Raw genomic sequence first — 24,316 nt, 5'->3', positions numbered from 1 at the left:
TGCAATTGTCCATCCCGTCAGGTTGTGTACATGGAATGGGGGGTGGCTCCACCTTGTCCTTCATCTCAGGCAGCAAAATGGTTTGGGTTGGTCCTGAACACCCTAACACACCCTGAACACAAAATTCATACAGGCTCAAATAATCATGACTTCTTGTTGTTTAATCTCAACCACAGAATTCCTAGGATCATCATCACAAAGAACTTAAGGTAAGAGCTGTTCAACAATGGAACAGACTCCCTTGGAAGGTGGTGGACTCTCCTTCGCTGGAGGTTTTAAAGCAGAGGTTGGTATGTCCATCTGTCATGAATATTTTAGTTGTGATTCCTGCACTGATGGAGATTATCCTCAGGGTCCCTTCCAACTCAACAGTTCTATGATTTTATCAACGATGCAATGCCTAAGGAAAGCACGATGCCTTTCCATGTGTCCTCCTGTTTCCTAACTTGGAAACATTTTAGATTTTACTTGGAAATCTACAGAATTCCTAGGATTTGCATACAATGCCTAGACTGATCAGTTTTCATTTGACTTTGTTTAGTACATTATCTATCCACGAATGGACAACATTCTGCGGAGTATCTAAAGTTTGTACTTTGTAGCACATGCATATTCATCAAATCTCATGGTTTACAAGCAGGTTACTGATTTCTACAAGGGCTGCTTTCAGCATAGGATGCCAACTCATAGCCCTGATTTTGCCACTGTCCCAAAACATGCACCACTACTGCTTCTGTTTACTGACCATTAAGCCAGCAAGCAATATGTGATGAACTCAGGATAACAGCAGCAGGACCATGATCAGATGATTGAGTTTGTTATGGAAAGCAATGGAAACAGACCTGATTCCATGCTTGCCACCCAACAATATAGCTATCCTATTAGGGGACAAGCATTTCTAGATGTGGCAAAGTGGATTGGACCCTGTAGTGCTGGCCAGGATCTTGTGACATCTGAAAGACTTCCACTTCTTTTCCTGGATGTGCAAGAAGAAAGCATGAGCGGTGTTGCTATTGTTCCCACCCTGCAGGCTGTGGGGAATCACATATTCCAAACATGATCCACTCCCTTTTTACCCTGCAGGTATCGTCTTTCTGGCTTGCTGAAATTATTTCAGAATGCATCATTCTGTGGCATCACACATACCATAGATTACAAGGGAGGCCTCTCTAGTATTCATGGCCTGTCACCTTATGAGAAAGTCCAGTCAGACCAGGAAATTTTGCGGTGAGTGATTTTGCAGGGCAGACAAGGAATTTTAAGAATTTGCCTAATCCATATTGCTCTCTGTTCATTTCCTTGCTCTGTCACACACTCCCACACTCCCACCAGTGACTTGGATTAGTTAAAATATTCAACCATCCTTTAGAACGTCTCGGAAGAATTTGATTTTTCATGTGACCACAGCTAGAGGCAGCAACACTCCTGAATGTCAGTTACTGGAAAACACAGGAGGGGAGAGTGCTCTTGTGCTCGTATCCTGCTTGCTGGACACTGTGAGAACAGGATGCAGGATTAGTTGGATCATTGGCCTGATCCAGCAGACTCTTTTCATGTTCATATAATCAGGTATATGGTATAAGGCTTGGTATAAGGCAGCTTCCAAAATGACTGAAGAGTTGAGGTGATGGCCAAATTGTGAGCTCATTTTGAGGCCCACCAGTATCTGTGGTCAATTTCTTCACAGTAGCTCTGCCGATGCCCTGCCTATCTTACCTCAGAGGTTAAAGATAGGAAATCAATGCCAGAATTACCTTCAAACCATAACAATGAATTCCCTTCCAGGGGGCAACAATCGTTCACCCGAGTGTAGGCTGAGGTAAACTCTGACACCAGAGTATTTGCTTTGCAGGCAAAGTTCACATTTCATATCCTTGGGGCAGAGTTGTAAAAAGCCCTAAATCAGATTGAAAGTTGAAAAGGTTTGTGCGGGGACTAGCTATTCTGCTGAAGGCATCATTCCTTCCAGGCAGCAGACTAACACAGAATGGGAGAAAAGCACAGATCACTTTCAGGCTGTCAGGGACCTGACAAATTGACAGTTTTACAGTGCACACATGCTGGTATTTATAACCTGTCGTGTACAGTGAACAGGAACGCCTGTAACCCAAACAGCCCTGAGCTACTGTTGATGTTTTCTCTGTAGCCTCTGAAGGCAGAACGATGGAGAGATCATTAAGACTCTGCTATGCCTTCCGCTCACCTGAAAAGTTTTGCAGCGCACAATGACATCCAACATAAACACAAAAGCAGTCCTGTGGATACGTTTTGCTCTGCCCTCCTCACATTCTGCCTGGGCCTCCACAAAACAGCCTTGGCTGATTCCCACTGCCCACATTTTCCGTCCCTGGTACTAGTCTGCTGAACACTTCTGGAGGAAATCTGAAGAATGTGCTGACTCTGACATTTGTAAACACAGCCTTTCCTCCTTCAGCTCTACCCTTTGCTTTGCCAGAAAGAAAACACACACACACACACACACACACACACACACAACTGTACTATTCTCTCTGTGTGAATGTGTAGTGAACACTCCAGTCATATAGCCTTCTCCCCAAGTCTTCCCCTTCACCCCCACATCAATCTGCCGACAAGATCTTGCAAACTTTTCCCAAGGAAAAAGATCTAGTAGAAATCTCCCTCCATCTCCCTTCTGACTCCTTACTGACAGGGGCTTCATATCACAATTTGGGGCCAATTTTTCTGTGTGTGCATTTCATGCATTCACTTCCATTCATTTCTGTTTTTACAGTCATGGATATTCACTGCTGTCTGCTATTTGCTGTCCACAAAAGCCCATGCCTAAGTGGGCGAAAGTTAACAGAATGCCTCTGCTGCATTGTCATTGTTTTGTCCCTCTGCAAAATGGTTAGAGTGTTGAACATGGGAAGACTAGGTTGCACACAGGTGAGGAGCAAACAGAAGTAGAGGCTGTTATCATTAGAGGCCACTAACTAAAACATCATTCATCACACACATGACAAACTACTCACTTAAAAAGAAAAAGCTCTAACAAACTTCCATGCCAGAAGTGGCTGCCAAAATATAACAGGTTATTTTTACTCATTGGATTTTCCACAGAAAGAGGAAATCCGGATTAAAAGTTTTCTGAAGGTATGAGCTATTGTATTGATGATTACAACAACATCACACAAAGACACTGCAAAAAAAGTGTGTGTAAGCAGCACTAGTTCCACAATAGTCACATCTGGACGCACCCTGGCTCTTCCTCAAACCGTAAACCCACCCCAACTATTCATTCCACCAGCCCAACTCTCATTCCTTCTCTGTCTCCCACCTGTAGTTTTGCAGCTCTTGCCCTACCCTTCTCTCTCTCTCTTAATGTTTAATTTCCCCTCCTTAAGAAAACCCTTAAGGGTTTAACCACATATCATCTTTCAGATACGTCGCACACCAAACCTCCTTGAATTCAGGGAATGAAGGAAAGGCTGGTAGCAGGCGGCGGCAGGGGGCGGGGGACGGGACAACCCACATCAACCACAATTACATCAGCAGATATACATGAAGGGGCAATTAAGATATAATGGCGGTGTGCACATGTGTATTTTTCAGCAGGCCATCCCTGCTGAAAGAAGGGGGAAGCGGAGTGTCTTATGTTAACTGTAAAAGGAAGGGAGGTACTGAACCCTTCCCCCTTCCGTTCTTTACCTCCCCATAGTCTAATGAGTACAAATAACCCACAGTCACTGCTGGCATGGAAGTTTGTTAGTGCATTTTTAGTGAGCAGTTTGTTACATGTGTGGCACTCAATTCCCAGCAATCTGAACAAATCACGGTTCCCAGGATCCTTTAGGGGCAGCCATGTGCATTAACAGTATGGGGTGGGTGCCTGCACAACCCCAGGGCTCATCCAGACTTCATTTTGTGCCACATGTTCTAGGCACAGCTACAGGATTTCTAGGTCCAAGTCCAAGTGGATTAATTTTATTATTTTGTCCCACCGCTTTCCCAGGGAAAACCTAGTATGAGCAAAATTCCAGTTTTCAACCACAGATGCTGCCAAACCGCATCTTGACGGCTCACGAGAGCAAGGCATGCTCAAGGATACCGAAGATAAAACTCTGGCAGAATCTCAAGTGTGAAATGAAGGGCAAACAAACAAAAATGTGTCCTGGAAAGGGACTAAGTGTAAGAGATGTCATAAATGAATTCAAAATGGCAACAACCTGCTATCATGTAGTCTAGAGTTATGCAAAAGTTTAAGCAATTAAAATAAAATGATAGCAAACCAAGCAGTTCTTATGGAATCACAGAATGGTAGAGTTGGAAGGGACCACAAGGGTCTTCAAGTCCAACCCCCTGCAATGCAGGACTCATTTCCCCAATGTGGGGTTCAAACCGACTGAACTATTGATCGCCTGCCCTGCAGGAAAATGCTGCAGGATGGCATACATCTGTTCAGGCCTCCAGCCAGTCAGCCGTGCCTGTTTCCAAGATAGCCATTCCTTTCCACAGGAATCCTTAACCAGGACCCCACAGGACCCCTGCCATGGCGCTGGGCCACAGGTATAGCATACCTAAGGTTCCTTTTTCTCAGAGACCAGCAACATAACAACATCTAATCATTTTACCTCTTCCTCTGGGACAAATACAGCAGCAGCACTACTATCCAAGCAACAAGAATTTTGAAAAACAAGACAAACGTAACCATATCTAAAAAGATCAGCCTTTGGCATCCAGTACTCACCAAATGGAAAAGCTTGAAGAAGTCTGTGTTGGCGTACAAAGAGTCCTCCACCTTCTGTAGGTCCTCCTGGGAAAGGGCACACATTGCCTGGTGCACAGCTTGGAAGCCCCCTGGACTGCTGAAGATAATGAAGCGATTCAGCAGGGCCTGGCTACAGGCAATATCTTTCAGAGTCAACTCTGGGACGCCAAAGGCAAACTGTAGGCCAAAGACAAACCATACAAGATTAGAACCCCCCGACCTCGGAGCATGGGAAGTCTGCCAAAAATTTATAATTTGCCACAATATTTGGACTGTTTGATTATCATATAATTTGTATAATTTTGAATGTTTAATGTGGTCTTATTGGATTGTTAAAATGGAAAACTTAATATTTTTTTTAAAAAAAGAAGACAAACCATACATATTCTTTATCAATGTGGAGAATCGCTGTCAGTTCGCTTCAGTGCACAGCTCAGACCTTTATTTATTTGTGTTTGTTTTCAATACTTATATACTGCCCAACAACAAAAGTTCTCCAGGAGGTTCTGTATTGGAACCTGTGGTGTTGTTTTTTTAAACTTGCCCTTAAACCAGTGCCATTTTTCTAGAAAAAAAGTTGCTGGAACTCAGCATGAACACCTCCCTCATTCTCTTAGAATGGCAATGGCGCCCACCTGAGAGGCGCCAGAACTGAGTTCCAGCGAGTTCCGGCTGGGGAAAAAAAGCCCTGCTCTAAACGATATGGATTTAGGAATGAACGGTGTAGTGGCCAGGTTTGCTGACTATACTAAATTGTTCAGGGCCATCAAAACAAAAAGAGATTGTGAAGAACTCCGAAAGAACCTCTTCAAACTGAGCAAATGGGTGGAAAAATGGCAGATGCAATTCAATGTAAGCATGTGTTGCATGCTGAGGCAAAAATAAAATAAAATTTCACATATAAGCTCATGGGGTTTGAACTGGCATTGACAGACCAGGAATGAGGCCTTGGGGTTGTAGTGGATAGCTTGATGAGGACCCAGTGTGTGGCAGCTGTGAAAAAGGCAAATTCCATGCCTGGAATCATTAGGAGAATAACTGAAAATAAAACTGCCAATCTCATAATGCCATTATACAAATCTGTGGTGCGACCATATTTGGAATACTGTGTGCAGTTTTCGCCACCGCTCACCTCAAAAAGGTTATTGCAGTGTTGGAAAGGGCTCAGAATGGCCCTTTGAACAAAATGATTGAGGGGATGCAGCAACTCCCCTATTAAAAAAAGCTTGAAATTTTGTAGTTTATAGACAAAAGGCAAGTAGGAGTTGACGTGATAGAATTTATAAAATTCATGGCGTTGAGAAATCCGCTCCACTTCCCAGTGGGGAGGACTTGCGGTGGACCACGTGGCCACCCACTCCCCTCCGGGGGTGGGGGCAGAGTCCCTTATCACCCAGAGGTCCAGACCTGTCATAGATCCAGCCAGCCAATCAGCTGGCTGGGGGGCATGGCCGTGACCCATTTAAACCAAGGCTTGAGCCAGATAACTTCCTTCTGGTGCACTTCCTTGATCTCCCGCCTGCCCTCCCTATTTTCAGGTTCTCAACATTGGCCTTGCTATGTTGCAAGGTTGGTCACCATTGAGGGGCCTGGTTGGAATTTTTCCACTTGGCAAATTGGCTTGGGACATTTGGTTTTCGCCTACCTCGTAGCAATCGTCACAACTTTATAAGGTTTGGAGGTTAGGCATTGGTTGATCTTATGATGGGGAGGGGAGGTGTGGCCATCACCTGCCCCTCCAAGCTTAAGGGTATTCCGTTAAAGGAATCTGGGGGTGTGGATCTTGTCTGAAGCCCGGGGTAAGGCTAGGGCCATGCCATCACCCCGTCGGGAACCCAGGGGGAGCTCGAGTTGATTTGCACCGACGGGGCTCCCCCTACTGGTGGTTGACCCTTACAGGACTCCCTGCATGACAGGCAGGAGTCAGATATAGTCAAGTCAATTCCAGTGCCTAAGCCAATACCGCTCACATTCTGTAACCAATAAAGCTGTGGCCTAAATTTGCCCAATAACATTAACCTAATATCTGTGTCCTTGTGTCTCATTCATCAATGAGGGGGTGGCCTTGGGATTTCAACATGCGAAGTGCATGGGTAACTTTTCATGAAATTGAATGTTGAATATTCAGGACAAATAAAACAATGTTCTTCTTAATGCAGTGCATAGTTAAACTATGGAACTCACTCACACGGGAGTCAGTAATGGCCATCAACCTAGATGGCTTTAAAAGAGAATTAGGCAAATTCATGGAGAAGAGGACTGTCGAAAGCTACTAGCCATGATGGCTGTGCTCTGCCTCCACAGTTGGAGTCAGGAATGCTTCTTAATATCAATTGCTAGGAACCACAGGAGGGGAGAACATTCTTGTGCTTGAATTCTGCTTGTGGGTTTCCCACAGATATATGGTTGGCCACTGTGGTAACAAGAGGCTGGAGTAGATGGGCCACTGGTTTTATGCAACAGGTTCTTCTTATGTATGTTTACAAGTAAAAATAAAACAAAACCATAAGTACAATATGAAAATAAGCTAAAAACAGCAGCAGAGGGCTGTGTACACACACATTAGCTGCAATCCATATCTATCCTGTAGTTTTATAGGAAATGCGATGTTTTGATACGTTTACCCCTCCCAAAAAAGCTTTTAAACCAAAAAGAGAAAAAAACAATGTAGCTACTATTTAAGCCAATAACGCGCACGCAGTCTGAGAATGACCTGTCATTAAAGTCTGTACAATGGAACTTAAAGGTACTAAAAATATATTTCAGATTAAGAAGCTTGGGAAAATAAAAGGGGCTGGCACCTGGTCCCCCGCCCAAATGATTACTGTAGCCAGTATAAATTATGTAGAATAGCAAACACTGCAGGATAAATGGTGCATAATAAAATAAATGATGCAAGCATGCAATAATTTTCAGTGTCTGTACAGGTCATAGACTACTGCTGCAGAATTTGTATTCCTTTGGCTAAGATTTATTATTATTTTTAATACGTAATTTGGATGAAACCCGAGCAGCTATCTTTTAGATTGCTGGGGGGCGGGCGGAATGCCGCTAACAATTATTGTTTTACTGTTGGTTTTTCTCTATGATGTTTTTATTTTCTGAAATAATTTGCAGCTGCTGTGATTGTCACAAATACACTTTGGTGTAGAACAGCAGGATAAAAAGCACTGAGATCAATAATAAATAACATCTGTGTTCCCCATGATGGATGGGCCAAGGACATCAGAAAACAACCTTGTGTTAGGACACAGAAATGAAAACAAGATTATACATCGGCTTACTGAAATTAACCACAAGCCCATAAGATGTCCTTTATGTGCATCAAACAGAGGCCCAATTCAGAAAATGTCCCAGAAGAGCAGAGTTAGAAAAATATTACACCTCTCCATACAGTTTTCCTGGTAGTTCTGACTACAGCCAACCTTACCCGCCCCGCCCCCCCCCCACCATTTTTCTTCTGGGAGTCAAAAGCTGCCTGTTATCTGCCCTGCAGCCTCAAAGCAGCAGTTGAGAAATACATTCCAGTAATTTTATCAGCGTGCCATTGTTCACTGAGCACTTTCGAGATGAGGAACAAAATATTTTCTCAGTTAGGTGGCCTCTAGATTAGGTTTAGCTTTCATGAGCAAGTGTGTGTCATTTCCTGCACTCCCAGGGTGCTGTGAGGTCAGAGCTTCAGCTGTGCTCAACCCTTTGCAGAAAAAAGAGGTTCAGATGCTCGTAAACAGGCCTTAGTTTGACTAGTATCCTCTTTTCATTCTCCAGAATGGCATTTAAACAGGAGGAGGTGAACAGGATATATGATTAACAGTGGGCAAAGCAGCATCAAAGCATCCCATGGTAATGACATCCGTTCACAAAGCGTAGCTCCAAGAGCAGCTTCTGGTCAACTGGAAACAGGAAGTTGCTTTGCAACTAGAAATGTGCACTGTACATTTAGATACATTTCCAGATGAACACCGGACAGTCTTAACAATTGAATTGCAGATGGCATGGCTTTGCTGCTACAGAATGGGGATGGGGGCGGGAATACAGGACTGAATGACGGCATGCTCCCTCTTACATGAAAAACACTGCACAAAGAAAGCTAGGCATCAGGGAGAAGAGTTCTAGCCTACCTGCACCCCTTGCATACTAATTTTCTATCTTTGGGGATTTTCATGTGAGACTATTGAAACATGCCACCTCCTCACCCCATCTTTAGACTATGCTGCAGTCCGTGAAAATGTTTATTACTCGGATGGCTGACTGCGTGTAGATGAGCCCTAAGAATCACAATGGAGATCTGCAGACCTGGGTCAGCAACCCAAGGGCCACTTTGACAAGGGAATGGGATGTAGGTTAATGTATACTCTGTATTAATGAGGGTTCACACTCATTAGTATGTACAAGCACATTCTGATAAATTACGACCAAGAACTCCGCTTCACTATTCAGGTGCTGAAATCCGTTTGATTTTTAGCCAAGTAAGCACCCTTACAAGAATACATGATGAGATGGCCAACATGCTATTCTTAGAACTCAACTGTGGTTTCTTTAGCAAGGTGTTAAGACTGCCTTGCCATTGAACACACTGGTGTCTTGGTATTTTCAACACCCATCAAAAGAAGACCGGTGAGTGCCCAAAGTCACCAACACTGGGCCCTGCAGGATTTGTTATTTGTTAAAATAAAAGAGCAGGAGAGATAGGATTTTATTTCGCTGAAACCACTTGTGCTGGTAAAGACTGCTGGCTTTCACATCACATAGAACCTAACTTTCTTTTTCCCCAGGCTCTCAGGGGTAAAAAAATTAAAATGCTTTCTTCTGTGCAATTCAGAGAGCTGCCAGGGAGCTTCCTACAGCTCCGGTCAGAACCCAATCAGCTGAACAATCCAGCAAATGATCATGCAAGCCACCTACAATTTTCAAAACCCCAAAGGAGTGAAAAGTGAAAAGCAAGCTCATTAATTCTATCTCCTGCTGGCCACAAACAGCCACACACATTTCCCAGATTTGGGCATTGTACAGCAAAAATGAAAAAAGGGGCAAATAAAGAAAAAGGGATTGTGCCCAGACAGCTGGAGTCCTTCCCTCCTTCTCCCTGCACTCTCACACGGTCAGAAAGGCTTTCGTTCCAGAGATCTGATTCAGTCGGCCTCATTCAAAAGTGCAACATTCTTCTCACAGCTCCCAAGCCACAAGAACAGAAGGGGGCAATGGCAGCCTGGACTGAATCACACACAAACTATCTGTGAGGAAGAAATGCTGGGAGATAACTGGGATTGCAATTTTTTTTTTTTTTTTTTTGCCAAAGTGCTGTTATTTTGGTGAGCATTCAAGACAGGAGATCTGTCATCCGAGGGTCCAGTCTATTCACCTGGAACAATGCCCTGACAATGCCCTTCCACCTCTGCCCTCACTGACATCAGGAGTGGTGGATTTTCAACATTCCTCCAACATGGGCATTGGGGTCCCATTCACACTTCTATTGAGATAAAGTGATGCATAGACAACCACAGAGGGAGCCCAAGCCAGGTCTAGTCATGGATGAAAATTTCCTTACTGGGCATGTATCCATGACTGAGCAACAGCCTCTTCAGGCCTCAAAAGCAATAAAGGCAACTTCTGGTAATATTTGTGCCTTAGTCATGGATTGCTTTGGAAGAATGGCCAAGTATTATGTCTCATTACCAAGCCAATGGTTAAAGATTTGCTGCAAACCAGGATGTGAAACCAATAGGGTAGTTTAAGGTGGCCATGACTATATTCAAGCTAAGTCTATAGCTTTTAAGTTACTCAGCAGCAGCTGCCATTTGAACTGTAGACTGAGCAGGCATACATGTCACCTGCTGGTCAAAGTCTTTCCCACTGCTAAGATGTATTTTACTTTGTTTAAATTACAGCACTTATTTCTGCATTTGCATCCACACATATAAATTAGCATGTGCAAATTTTGTACAAGCTTGTACCCTCTCTTGTGGGGGGACACAGTTCCTCTTTTGTGGCAATGTATTTCCTCTTAAGTGATTGCCTAGAAACTATTGTTTAAACAGTGTTCGCAAACCATAGCTTGTGTTCCCTGTGGCTGTGTAAACATCTGCTCTGACCAGCCACATGACTGAGGCATGGCTAAAACATTTTCTCCATCCACTCAGCTTGCATAGTGAAAAGCAAGTCTCCTACACACACTTTTTGGGGGGCGGAGAACAAAAATAGGCAAGATAAGCTAAACTTTATGGGCTTCTACTATACACCTGGGATCTTAACCAGGGTTAAGAGAACAGCAATTGGTTAGCACTAACCATGGTCAAACCTTAGAGTCAACTGATTTATTGGGTTGTCAGATATTGGCTCTTTTATTCTTGAGGCCTGAAGCCTATAGGAGAGATGCTGCTCCATGTACCACCTTTTTCCCAGATGACAGGAGTGATGGTCAGGGACTGAGTCTTTTCCATTATGGCATCTGCTCTGTATAATTCACTTCCAACGAAGGCCCACCCAGGGTCCCTGTTCCTTCATTTTTGAGGACTGGTGAAGGTGTTCTTACTCCAGAAGGCAATTCATTAATGATCTGTAGGTGTTCTTTGACATTTATAACTTATTCCGCAGTATAGTTGCATAAACCATTGCTGGCTGTCAGGATCATGGGAGCATAGGAAGGTGTCTTATACAGTCAGACCACTGGCCCACCTAGCGCAGTATTTTCTATCCTGACTAGCAGCAGTGCTAAATGGGTTTCAGGTGGGTGTCCTTTGCAGCCCTACCAGGAGATGCCGAGGATTGAACCTGGAAATTTCTGGATGCAAGGAAGATGCTCAACCACAGAGCTACAGCCCTTCCCTTCAGAGCTTTTGTTTCTAGTTTTTTCATTCAAGGTGGCTGGTTTTTAAGCAAGTTTAATTGCTTTTAAAATTGTGTTATTTTATTGCCTATGCATTGCCTTAAGAACCTATGGGTACTGACAGCAGAAAAATACTGTAATAATATTTACAGTACATGAGTGCGTTTGCTGCAATATTTACAAGACTCACCTGTTCAGGTCTGACTTGAGCATTCATCAGGTGGTGAACCACCATGTCAGGAAGACGTGCATCTTCACGCAGAAACTTAGTTAGGTTCTCCCCATTTTTCAGGATGTCCTGGATTCGTATGCCTCTTCCTGGGTGAAGAAGACAAAAAGGACAAGAGGCCTATTAAGAGTTGGTGCACCATAGTGGCTTTAAGCTAGAACCACAAATCCATTCCATGGCTTTAAGGAAACCACTGTTTCTGACTCTTGGGTGCGCACCCAACTCCACTGGCCTACCTCACAAGATTGTGGTAAAAAATTGTGAGATAATGCATGCCAAGGGCTTTGAAGGCTGTGTAGACACTATACCTTTAAAGCACATTCAAAGCACACCCTCAAAGAATTCTGGGAACGGGAGTTTGTTAAGGGTTGCTGGGAATTGTAACTCTGGGAAGGGTAAAACTACAGTGCCCAGAATTCTTTGAGGGGAAAATGTGCTTTAAGGGCAAGGGGTTTTTTGAGCAGGAACTTGGAGGACACTGAGTCCCTTACCTTTTAAAAATTAATTAATTTTATGTTTGGGGTGGGGGCTGGAATGGATATACACCAGGCATAGGCTAACTCGGCCCTCCAGATGTTTTGGGACTACAACTCCCATCATCCTTAGCTAACAGGACCAGTGGTCAGGGATAATGGGAGTTGTAGTCCCAAAACATCTGGAGGGCCGAGTTTGCCTGTGCCTGATATGCACCCAATGCCTGAGCCAAAAAAATCTGTAATCAATAAAGTTGTGCCCTTTTCTAATCCAAATCATTGTCTGCTTGAGGTTATTAATCACATCTTACATTTAGACCGTGTGTGTGTGTGTGTGTGTGTGTGTGTGTGTGTGTCTGTGTGTGTATGGCACTGCGACTGGGCCTGCAACCAACCAATAAACAAACAAACAAACAACTTTCATGGTGAGTTCCCCTACCTTCCCCCCAAAAAAATATTGCCTATTACAGTATTATTTAAAGAAGTTACAACTGAGAAGTTACAACTGAGGAGTTGAGACATACATAGAACAAAAGTAATCGAGATAGAGAGATTAATTTCCCAGAGCTGTTGCTCTATTCCTCTGCCTGCATTACACATCAGCTTTGTCTAAAAGCACTAGTACTCAAACTAGTGGGGTTGGGTCCCCTTGGGAGAAAGTGGGACACCCGAAAGGGGAGATAAGATGCTGAAACAGGCTTTCTTCTCCCCATCAGCCAAAATGTGGGTGAATCATGCCCTCTAGCAGAGGATCAACACTGAATCATGTGGGGCTGACAGCTCCCTCAATTGCCCCATCATTCTCAGCCAAATTTAGAAGAAACGTCCGCTTTGTTCCAACGGTGCTTCCTGATATGCCGTTTTAGGAAGCGCCAGAAACGTTTTGCTCTATTCCGCTGCCTAATGCCAATGCAGGCCCTATCCACATCGAAATCACTGCACAGCAGGAACCATGTGAGAATTGCTCCACACTCATACTAGGCAGTGCTGGATTGGGAGAGAGGCAGGAGGTAGAATAAGTTTGAAATGGAGGGCAGGGGGTGAACTTAAGAAGTTTGGGAAATACTGGCCTAAAAGAAGTGCATTCATTTAAAAACAAACAGCGTTTAAGACTCTTTATTTTATTTTTAAAAAGGTGCCTGAATGTGAAATGACAGTTGTATTGCACATTACACAAGAGACTTGGCATTTGGACCACGCTTGTTTATTTTTCTGAATGTTGAATGGGGTTGGCATGCTCATAAAATGCAGACCTGGGATTTCAAAGAATGGAAGAAAGTTCCAAAAAAAGGCCTGGAGTGTGGCCCTGGAACTGTGAGCTTCAAAGCTCTTGAGTGTTTTGTAGTTTGGTGTGTGTGTGTGTGTGTGTGTGTGTGTTTTCAGTCACTTACTCAAGGAGAAATGGTTTTGTAATCTCTTTCTTCAGTTCACCTCCCAAAGACCTGCTTCCTTGTAGGGAGTCCCGAATTCCTCCAATTAGTTTCTCATGACCAGGGCTGGATTAATCTTTATGCTAAGTAAACTACAGAGTAGACTTCTCCCAAACAAGCAGGAGAACCTGCTGTGGCCTAATTTTCTAGGAGCTTTCCTAGGAGCCTACTCCTTGCAATTCTTCAAAAACCTGCAAAAAAAGGCTCAGAATATCTGCATCTGCTCTCTCATCAGAGTGGACAGAGGTAAGCAGCCAAAATCTCTGACAGAACTGAAAGATTAGTAAGAATCTGTTTTCACATTCATTTTCACCATTGATCATAAGCCTGCAAGCGGGCAACAACCTCTTTAACAAGAAAAGCATGTCCTTAGGGAACAGTTGACCAGACATGGACTTTGTGCTGGTGCACAACCAACTCATGAAGGCCTATGCAATTTGTGACCCACCAAGCAGAAAGCAGCTCACCAGCTTTACCTACCCAGGGGCGAAACTAGACTTTATTTCACCTGGGTCAAAGACCCAGTTTGGCGCTCTCTGCATGCACATTTGCTTACACACACACACAGGCTGGGAGCCTCAGTGGCTCCCCTCTGGAGGCTTCACCCAGGGCAAAAATACCCAGCTAGCTCCCCACCCTCCGGTAGCTACGACACTGAACCACCTTTGGCTTGATGAGTTACAATGGGGTCTCCTGTAACCTGCATTCTGACAGCGTGCTGTAGAGTTGTCTGGATTTGATGCGTCACTGACCCAAAAAATCTAACTTGTGGATGAAGGCTGCAATCATGGGCAACGGGAATGGGGAGCCTGCAGCCCTCCAGACTCAACCCCAGCCAGCATAGTCAAAGTCAGATATCATGGGAGTTGTAGTTCTACCACAGCTAGAGAGCTTCAATTTCCCCATCCCTGCTACATACACACACACCAACCAACCTAAGCCCAATAGCCGTGTATAGAATTGAACTGAAAAGCAATTACTGTGTCCATTGACCAAATGAGTGAATGGATTACTGCTGTATTTGCACAAGCTGTTGGCACAGATGAAGGGGAGTGGAAGGGTCTCAGGTTAAGCGCACAAAGGGCCAGGAAGTGTAGGAAGTGTGGCTCAAGAACACCGGGGAGGACCAGACTTTCACCACTGACCAAGAGGCAAAGTCAAGCCCAAGTGAGAATCTGAGCCCATGTGAATTGTGGAAGCTGAGACAGGCAGGTGGATATGATAGCAGATGGGAAGGGAAGCAGCAGAGACCAGAGGCACCTGGAGTGAGGGACTGGGAGTCTCATTGCTGTGTCACTGGCAAAAACTGCAGGTTAATCAAGTTGAAAATGTGTGACCGCTGCTTATCTTCTGAGCAAGGAAATAATTAACAGCTTTTCTCCAAATGACAGAGAACTATTATTACCTGCAATCCTTTCGGGATTTGTCCTCATGGTTTCCATAAACTGGGTCATGGAGCGTAGTTCTTCCCAGAGTTGGCCCAGTTCTGTTGCGTGTGCATTCAGCAAAAGTTCTTGAGCATCTTTGTACACTCTTGCTAAACTGAAGGAGGTGGAGGAGCAGGAGGAGGAGAAAGACTGCTTAGTGTGGATTGCTGCATTTCCCAAAGGAGGTCCATATCATGGTGGCAGGCAGCATTGCAGGGCACATGTGTGGAGAAAGTAATCACAGCAGCCAGTTGCCTTTCCCATCAGACTGGAGTCCTCCAACCTGCGGGTGAGCTATGCTACGCCTTTCTACTTATGCCCACCAAGAGGGCTATGGAAAAAATATGACATATAACCCTGAGGACAAGATAGTACCCCCTCCTTACATTTACAAGCAGGGTGACTGGACAAGCAGTTGACTCTTAACTTCAACCCTGGTGATGGGGCTGTGTCCTTCACCTGACCCCATTACCATGATGGTCCCATCCACACCATAAAATCAAAAGAGATTAAAACCACATTCTCCACCAACCCCAAAGAATCCTGGGGACAGAGCTACAGTCTCAACACCCTTAACAAACTACAGTTCCCAGGATCCTTTAGGGGAGGCCATGTGATTTAAATGTATGCTGTGTACGCAGTGATACATATATTTATAACCTGCCCTTCGTCTAAATAGCAGAGTAGGTAGCAACAATACTTAAAGTCACCAATAAAAAACAGTAAGAGAAATAAGCCTGTGTCACATGAGTTCTACCTAGCCTCCTATTTACCAGTTTTTTCACAACAGAAAATTGGGTCACACTTTGTGAGCTCATCAGGGGGCTGTTTTTCATGCAGTCATATATCAGAGGCAACTGTTAGGGAGCACAGAAACACAGAAAGGTGCCTTATACAAAATCAAAGCATTGGCACATCTAGCCAAGCACTGTCCACACTGCCTGACTGTGGTTCTCCAGGTTTTTAGACAGGGGACATTCTCTGTCTAATTTTGGGGTTCATTGTTAATTGGTCTATTCCCCTGGAGATGCTGAAGACTGAACTGCCAGGAACTTTCTGCAAACGCCCTACCACTGAGTTACGGCCCTCAGCTACAATTTCACAGTAGAACATGGAAGCCTATAACATGGGCAGATTTCTCCCCCTCCCCAAGATGCAAGAGACGCTGTCAGCTTACATAGAATTATTGTAGTTTGATACGACACCTGGAGACTCTCCACGGGTTGGGCTTTTGAAGCAAGGATTGTTCATATTACAGAAGATGCCCTGTAGCCATGGCAGAGTTCCTGCAGAGGGCATCGCCTTGTTTGGGAAGTGACCTTGATATGAGAAAACAGGAAGAAATAAACATAGCTCAAACTGCTTACATAGATACTAACCAACTGAGCTATCCGGTGGCATATTAGATTAAGGCACATCAGTTTTCTTAAAGGTTAATTGGAAGAGCACAACCTTCCCCAACATGGCCCTCCAGATGTTTTGGACCAGGCATAGGCAAACTCGGCCCTCCAGATGTTTTTGGTACTACAACTCCCATCATCCCTGAGCACTGGTCCTGTTAGCTAGGGATGATGGGAGTTGTAGTCCCAAAACATCTGGAGGGCTGAGTTTGCCTATGCCTGTTTTGGACAATTCCCATTGACTCAGCTGTGTTAACTGGGGCTGATGGGAGTTGTAGTCCAACACTTCTGGAAGGCACCAAGTTGGGGAAGGCTGACCTAGCATTTTTTTATTTATGCATTTATTTATTTAATATATACCCTGCCCCTCCTCTCAAAGGAGCTCATTCTGTGATGAACACCACCACTTAATTCCTGCACATGATAAGCTAGCATGCCAGAGCTGATATGTGCTGTCTCTATAAGCTTGGTGTCTATTTATTTTTGAAGGAGGGGATTTTTCAAAATATGGAGTTCCACACTTGCACTCTGAAGCAGGACAGATCAGGCACCATTCTGCGGCATGCTTTTCCTACACATATGAATTTTAACTCCAACTTCAATAAAATTATAGTGAGTGCCCCCTTCATTTCAGCAGGAGCATAGTAAAGTCTATGCTGTATGGTTCTTAGAGGCAAAATGGATTTTGGTGGAAGGGGAAATATTCCAGTGTTTTTCTACATTGTGTTTGGTTGCAAAAGTTCAGATTTATATTCTCTTAAGTCTGAATATTTTTGCTTACCATATGAATTCTGTTTGATTTAGGAATTTTGGGGTGGGGGGAGGCATAAAATTTGGTAAGTTGGCATTTAACATTGCTACCTTAACAGCAAGGCAAGATTTAAGTTACTAAAAAGTATTCTGCCAAGTGAAATTTTAAAATATTTCAAACGCATACTGTAGGTGCAAGCTAGAAATGTGTGCAAAACTTTGTTTCAGCTCCAGTGGTTTGGAAAATATTAGCTTTTGAAGTGACTAAAGATACAGACAACACAAATGAGAATACAATGCTTAGGGGGAAGAGTGCTTTCTCTAAAATAGGGAAGTTTTTAATAGCTAATGTTTTACTGTACCTTTAATATTTTGTTGGAAGTCGCCCAGAGTGGCTGGGGAAACCCAGCTAGGTGGGTGGGGTATAAATAATAAATTATTATTATGGTTCACTTCCACAAATAGTACATGGTTAAAAAATCAGATTGACATCTCCTTCCCTTTAATAACAAACCAAACTGCATTCTGACCATGGTCAAAGACAACAGGCTGGTTAGTGAGCTCAGCTGGCATGTACTTTGCGCCAATTATGTGGAAGGGAACTCTTTCAGGGGCAAAGAGATGCAGTGATGAGGGTAAAACCACAACAGTAGATTAAATGGGCAGAAAGGGACATGCGTAGGAGTCAAGGGCAAGATGATTCATCCACATTAATCCTCTAGACCTAGTGTACTGGTGCAATATTATGGGAGCTCTAGCAAAGTATGTAATTACTTCCATCAGCAAAGCTCAAAAACATTATATCATGCCCATTGTACCTTTCTAGTAAACATTCAAGGCCCAAGCTACAGGCCATGGGAAGATTGATAGGCTCCATCAACCTCTTTTTCCAAAGTAACAGATAGGCGATGGTAGGGAATCAGAGCAGGCACGGGGCAAATCAAATGCCATCCTAATGATGCCACCTAACATGTTCTTTCAACATGCATAGTGCTGGGGAGCTCCAGGTTGGTGGCACTCAACCCTTACCCCACAACATGCAGGACTGGCTCAAGATAAACGTTGCTGTATCTGCTTCCTTGCTTACCAGCAGGTAAAAGAAGACCTAACTTGTTAGCATGTAACAGAAACCTAGGCCGCTTTGATTTATTCAAAGCCTAAGCAAGGAGCGTTGCATGCCAAAAGTTGTTTCCATTACCAATGATGCTCTTACATTCATGTTGGCGATAGAGTGGGTTGGCGCTCCTCAGCCAGACAAGGATAAGAAACAAGGACATAGGCCACACAAGTTCAACCAGAAGACGAAGCTGAAAAAAAGTTGGATGAGTTAATGATGTAATCTGAAGACATTGTGACTTTCACCAATCACAGAAGTGTCTGATAAAACATGACTCTGCCATCCCAGTATACAACAAAGTATTAATATGTGGCTGCTTGCAGCTCCTTGGCTCCTCCCTGGGTCTTTCTGCTGGTACACTGAGCTAAGTTAAGCCAAGGTTTGGGCTTATCATGTTGTCTGAACCCAGACTCGTGGATAAGCTCTCTTTGTAGACTAACCATAAGCTGTAACCAAGGTTTGTTTTTGGTTATAGCTTATATTTATTGTGGAGAGAGCTTAACTACAAACCAGGGTTTAGATGACATGCCAAACCTGGCTCAGATCAGCATGGTGCAACAGCAAAAGGTCTGGGAAAGAACAAAGCAGCTGCAAGATCCACTCTGGAAGACTGTACACTTCCACTAAGCGATGGTTTGGCTTAGCTTGATGGGAGAACAAAGTCTATGAGACAGCTGGAAAGGCTGTTCAATAGCTCAGTCTTGAGTGACAGACCAACCCATGACACTGGAGGCTACTCCATTAGGACAGATGGGACAATGCTCCATGAAACTCAGTCTTGATTCCTTCAAGCCCATCTGCCTTCTTACATATAACCAGTGCCTCTCCTTTGTCTTGGTTTTGCCATTTTGGATGTCAAAAGGAAGGAGGATGGGGACAAAAGGTAGAATGGCTTGGCCATGCCTGTCACGAGCTCTGACTCCACTTCTCACTGGCTCTGGCTCAACCTACTGTTGGACTGCCTTCTGCCCCATCAATAAGCAACATTAACCCATGGTGCACACCTAAAATATAAAACATGAATGGGAGAAACTGGCTGCTGAAAACATGTATATCTCTACAGGGTCACTCATCAGAAAGCCATACTTGAGTGCACTCCTTGTTTAGAGCATGCCTAGCACTAAACCTGTGTTTGTCACTGTATGCCACAAGATGGCCCTCAATACATCATCACAAAAAAGCAGAAATGGCTTTGAAAAGGATTTTAGCTTAGAGCATCTGCTTTGCATGCAGGTTTCAGGTTCAATCCCTGTCATCTTTAGATAAACTAAACAAACTCGTAGTTTGAACCACTGGAAAGCTACTGACAGTGATTTGACTATAGGTATTATTGGTATATGTTTCCTAGCTTCCAACTGTAATATAAAGATGAGAATTGTGCCTGCATTTGAAAATTTAGTGTGGAATTTACTATTTTCAATTGCTCATACGCAAACTGCATATTACTTAAAATGTGTAGCTACTGCCACCCTAGCCTTCTGCTCCGAGTCACTAGGTAATAGATAGTTGAAACAGATGAACGATTTGTCATCCTCATGGTTATGGTTTTCCCAGCCCATCTCTACATCCCTGGTTACTGCCTGTGGAGGGTGTGTGCAATGACTTCACACCACTATTAAATTACTGGAAGACATGATCTTAAGGAAGCGATACTCTTCCCCATGTATATTAAATGAACAGAGCAAGCCTTATGACACACCGGAAAAGGAAGTGCTCTGCATTCCAAGCACTAGCTTGTCAAAGTACAGATATCTTTCTCACCAGCTTTATATATGTTGAGTTAAGCAAGTTCAGTTCTGTATACAAATATTATCTTTGCTCAAAAGTTGATAAGGATGCAGGTGTATAAGCTTTTAGAGCTATGCTGGCCTTACATAATCATTTCACCCCCTCATTCTTGAATATTAAAAAGGTTATTATATTAACACTAGTCCATTAAGGGTTAGAAAACAAATAAATATTCCACAAAAATAAAATAGTTCAGTGTCTGTCTTTGAGTAAAACTAGACATGACACTGACTGTGTGAATGCAACTGGATCTCACTACAGTTATTTTTGCTCCAGTCAACTCCTGGTTAGACTACTGAAATCTGCTCTATGTGGGATTGCCCTTGAGGTATCCAGAAACTGCAAAATGCTGCCACAAGGTTCTTAACTGGAATAAGAAATTCAGAACATAGTATGCCCATTTTTTGTCTGATCTATGTTGGTTGCCAACATGATTTGTTTCTGGTGCTGGCTTTAACCTTTCAAACCCTAATTGACCTGGATATCTTACGGAGCACCTTATGTTCCTCCCCACATCTAGCCTTGCTCCAGATCTGTCTACCATCTGACCATAGCTGTCAACTTTTCCCTTTTCTTGCGAAGAATCCTATTCAGAATAAGGGAATTTCCCTTTAAAAAATGGAAACGTTGACAGCTATGCATCTGACCTATGTGGAAAGCAGTTACAAGGATCAGGGCCTTCTCTGGTGGCATCCGTCTTGTCAAATGGCATTCCAGGTGAGAGTCACCAAGCCCTGACGCTGAATGATTTTAAGTGTCTGTTGAAGATCTATTTCTAAAATAAAGTTTTTAGCTGACTATTTATTTTGTCTTATTGAGGCTGTCCCTTGCCGACATTTTTATTGCTGTTTTACGAGCTTCTGGTCTTGCTGTTTGTGGAATTTTTGTATAATTGGGTCAAGTGCTGTTTCATTAAGACTTCTCCAATGCGATATTGGTGTGCTTTTGCTTTACACATTGTTATGTACTGAGTTGAATAGGATTCAGAATGCAGCAGCCTGATTGGTCCTAGAACAATAGGATCCAGAATGCAGCAGTCTGATTGGTCCTATAACAATAGGATTCAGAATGCAGCAGCCTGATTGGTCCTAGAACAATAGGATCCAGAGTGCAGCAGTCTGATTGGTCCACAGGAGCCACCCAATCCAGCTCCAGGTGGAAGGGAATCCGCAACCTAATCCCGGAATTAGCCAATCACGTGGGGCCCATTGTGTAAATAATGTATATAAAGCAGACCGTCTTGGGGAACTTCCATTCCTCCTCACCACTATGAGCTGAATAAAGAGCATGAAATCCACTCTTGACTCCGAGTATATTTCATACATCATTATGTATTCTATTATTTTAAGCAGCAAGGTAAAAGAAAATAAATGTTCACATTATTTCTTAAATTAAAAGAAGCCACAAAGTAGTTTGAGGGAATTAATACACAAAGCTGCCACGACATTTGGCAAACCATATTCAGATCTTTGCCTCCCCACCGACACATAAATGATAATTACTCATGCTGGGGTTATCTTGCTACACTGAATACCCACTAATTACCATTCTATAAGTTCCTTAACCACAACACTGAAAAGTTAGACCAGGCCTTGACAAACAAACCAGTGTACAATAAGGTTACAATGCCACTGATATGCTGCCATACATGGGTGGTGAGGTGAGCTGTCCTAGAATTATGGCCATCTGTCCACATTACTAGAGAGCAAATATGGGATCTTCTGGATGCAAAGTAAACTCCACCACTGAGCTATGGCCCTTTTGCTGTGGATGGAAATCTGGTGGGTTGACCTAAGATCTAAGATGCAGCCTCATCCAAGGCATTCTTACGCAGGAGTATCTCCTAGGTAGGTTTAAATCCTATGCATACTTACATGTTCAGCCCAATAGAATTTAGTAGCAATTATTTCCAAGTGTCCATCATATCAATAGCATAAGTATGCATTAGGGTTCTCTTCAATTCAAAACACACTTATTAAGGAGTAGGTCCCATTTAAGAATGTGGGACTTACTCATTAGCTATCATGGCAAAAGATTGTGCTGTTAGCCACTGTTTTAAGAACTAGTCAATGCCTGCTGTCATGCTCAACAATCCCTCCCTCCTCCTCCTCCTCCTTCTTCTTCTTCTTCTTCTTCTTCTTCTTCTTCTTCTTCTTCTTCTTCTTATTATTATTATTATTATTATTATTATTACTTTACTTCAAACTATGATGAGATGGGCCCATCAAGTCTCACACATAAATCAGATTTTTTAATTTTTTTAAATTGCAGCAATGTTTGCCCGAGGCTTTCTAATCTCCTCCACTCCACCCACTGGAAATGCCTCAGCAAGTGTTTTGAGTTTGGGGGCTTTGAATGAAAGGACCCAGATGTTCTAACTGGAGACAGAAATCCTTCTTCCCGATGCCTCAGGATGAAAAAACAAAAGAGCAGTGTTTCAAATTGCCCCATTCAGAATCACTTCCTCTTCGCTGTGTTTCTCACGTACAGTAATTGGAATGCCCTCATATAATATAAACCTTGGAGGCTCTGGCGCTGTGAAAGGTGCTCTGAGCTTTCCCGCCTGATTCAGCAAAATGCCAGAACCCAGTGACTTTTCTGGATCGGATCCAGTATCTTAAAACATCTCAAGACACACAAAAAAGGTCATCTTGATGAAAAAATAAGGTCAAGGCCAGGAATTTGAAATGTTCTTTTGGAAGAGGGGAAAGGAGAGTGGTTAACAGCTTGAGGCTTCTTAGAAATGCTGCTTGTCAATGCTTTCCACACTGTATCACCAGGAAGCATGATCAGAAATCCTGAGCAGTCTTTACAAAAAATAAAAGAAAAGAAAGATGGCTCCCTTCCTTCTCCACTTTTCAAGTTTCAACTTTGTTTTATATTTGTGTGTGTCTGTGTGTGTGTGTGTGTGTGTGTGTTCGTCCGTGCCTTCCAAGCCCACACCCCAAGCCCACTAAATGCCACTCCATAAAATGAGAAATCTTTGGTTTAAGATCTCACGGAGCTTGAGACTAAACAATACTAGAAACAATCATTTTGCAGAATTCTAAGCTGCCATTGGACACCACTATTAAATACGTGTTGAGGCCTAAATGAAATTTTGCACGGGAGATCCATTATTGCAGAGATGGGCAGAAAGTAGGCAAGATCAGCTCTCTGTGTGATTTGTAAGATATTACAGAATCGTAAGAGTTGGAAGGGGCCATGAGTCCAACCCCCTGCAATGCGGGAATCTCTTGTCCAATGTGGGGCTCAAACCCAGGACCCTAAGATTAACAGTCTCATGCTCTACTGCCTGAGCCATCTCAGCTGAAGCACCAAGGATTTCCAATGTGCTGTTTTTAAAACGACAGCAACAACCTTTTCTTTTTAACTTTCCAAGTAGGCTGCTGAAACGAATAACTATTTTGGGGGGCAGGGGGTGACTAGGAAAGGATCAGTTCTGGTACTGAAATCAAATTCCTGAGCATCTGTTCTGCTAACTTAATTGTAGGGCTTCTCCAAAATAGCCAAGTTTATTGGACACGTGGAGCTGACATACTGAGCCAAACCTGCATCACCTAGTCCAGGACTGCTCTGCTCAGGCACTGATTGCTGCTCCAAGGTCTCAAACAGAGGTCTTTCCAAGCCCTATTTAAGAGCTGTTGAAATTGGTGATGCCAAGGAATGACTCAATCCGGAATCTGCTATATATAAAGCAGAGATGGGAAACCTATGGCCCTACGGATGTTGTTGACTCCCAGCTCCCATCAGCCCCAACCAACATGGCCAAAAGGCAAAAGTAATGGGAGCTGAAATCTAACAGCATCTGAGAGAGAGGTGGCACAGGCCCCCCATCTCTGACGTAGGGCATGTGTTTGCTATAAAGCGACTCTCCTTTTAACCCTGGCCTTCCTAGTTTTCTGACAACACCAGCTGTGGGAAGCTCATTATTAGCTGATTGCTCTCAATGGGGATCTGGATGCACATAAAAGAATGCCTATAGCTCAGTGACTCCCAAACATTTCTCCCTGTGGACCGCTTGGAAGTTTCTGAGAGTCTTGGCAGACCATGGGATGATTTTGCTGCCTGTTGTAGCCATTGTAATGTGCTATTGCTAGATGCTCTGTGCTTTTCAATTGCTTCTTTTCTTATGTGTTGTGCTTTA

General features: G+C 43.5%; 1 protein-coding gene across 1 annotated transcript in view; it reads right to left on the bottom strand.

The window, feature by feature from the left end:
- Positions 1-24,316, bottom strand: part of ABCA4 (ATP binding cassette subfamily A member 4) — a 100,555-nt gene that overhangs the window by 68,886 nt on the left and 7,353 nt on the right. Inside the window, exons 3-7 of the mRNA XM_081914071.1 lie at positions 18,478-18,571; positions 16,292-16,433; positions 15,093-15,229; positions 11,746-11,873; positions 4,709-4,906 (exon numbers count right to left, since the gene is read on the bottom strand). Coding sequence (XP_081770197.1) covers positions 4,709-4,906; positions 11,746-11,873; positions 15,093-15,229; positions 16,292-16,433; positions 18,478-18,571 — 699 coding nt within the window. The remainder of the gene's footprint in view (positions 1-4,708; positions 4,907-11,745; positions 11,874-15,092; positions 15,230-16,291; positions 16,434-18,477; positions 18,572-24,316) is intronic.

This window comes from Podarcis melisellensis, assembly GCF_964234715.1.
Source record: "Podarcis melisellensis genome assembly, chromosome: 6".
Classification (NCBI taxonomy): domain Eukaryota; kingdom Metazoa; phylum Chordata; class Lepidosauria; order Squamata; family Lacertidae; genus Podarcis; species Podarcis melisellensis.
The sequence above is the reverse complement of the archived record's forward strand: the minus strand, read 5'-3'. Positions and strand labels throughout refer to the sequence as shown.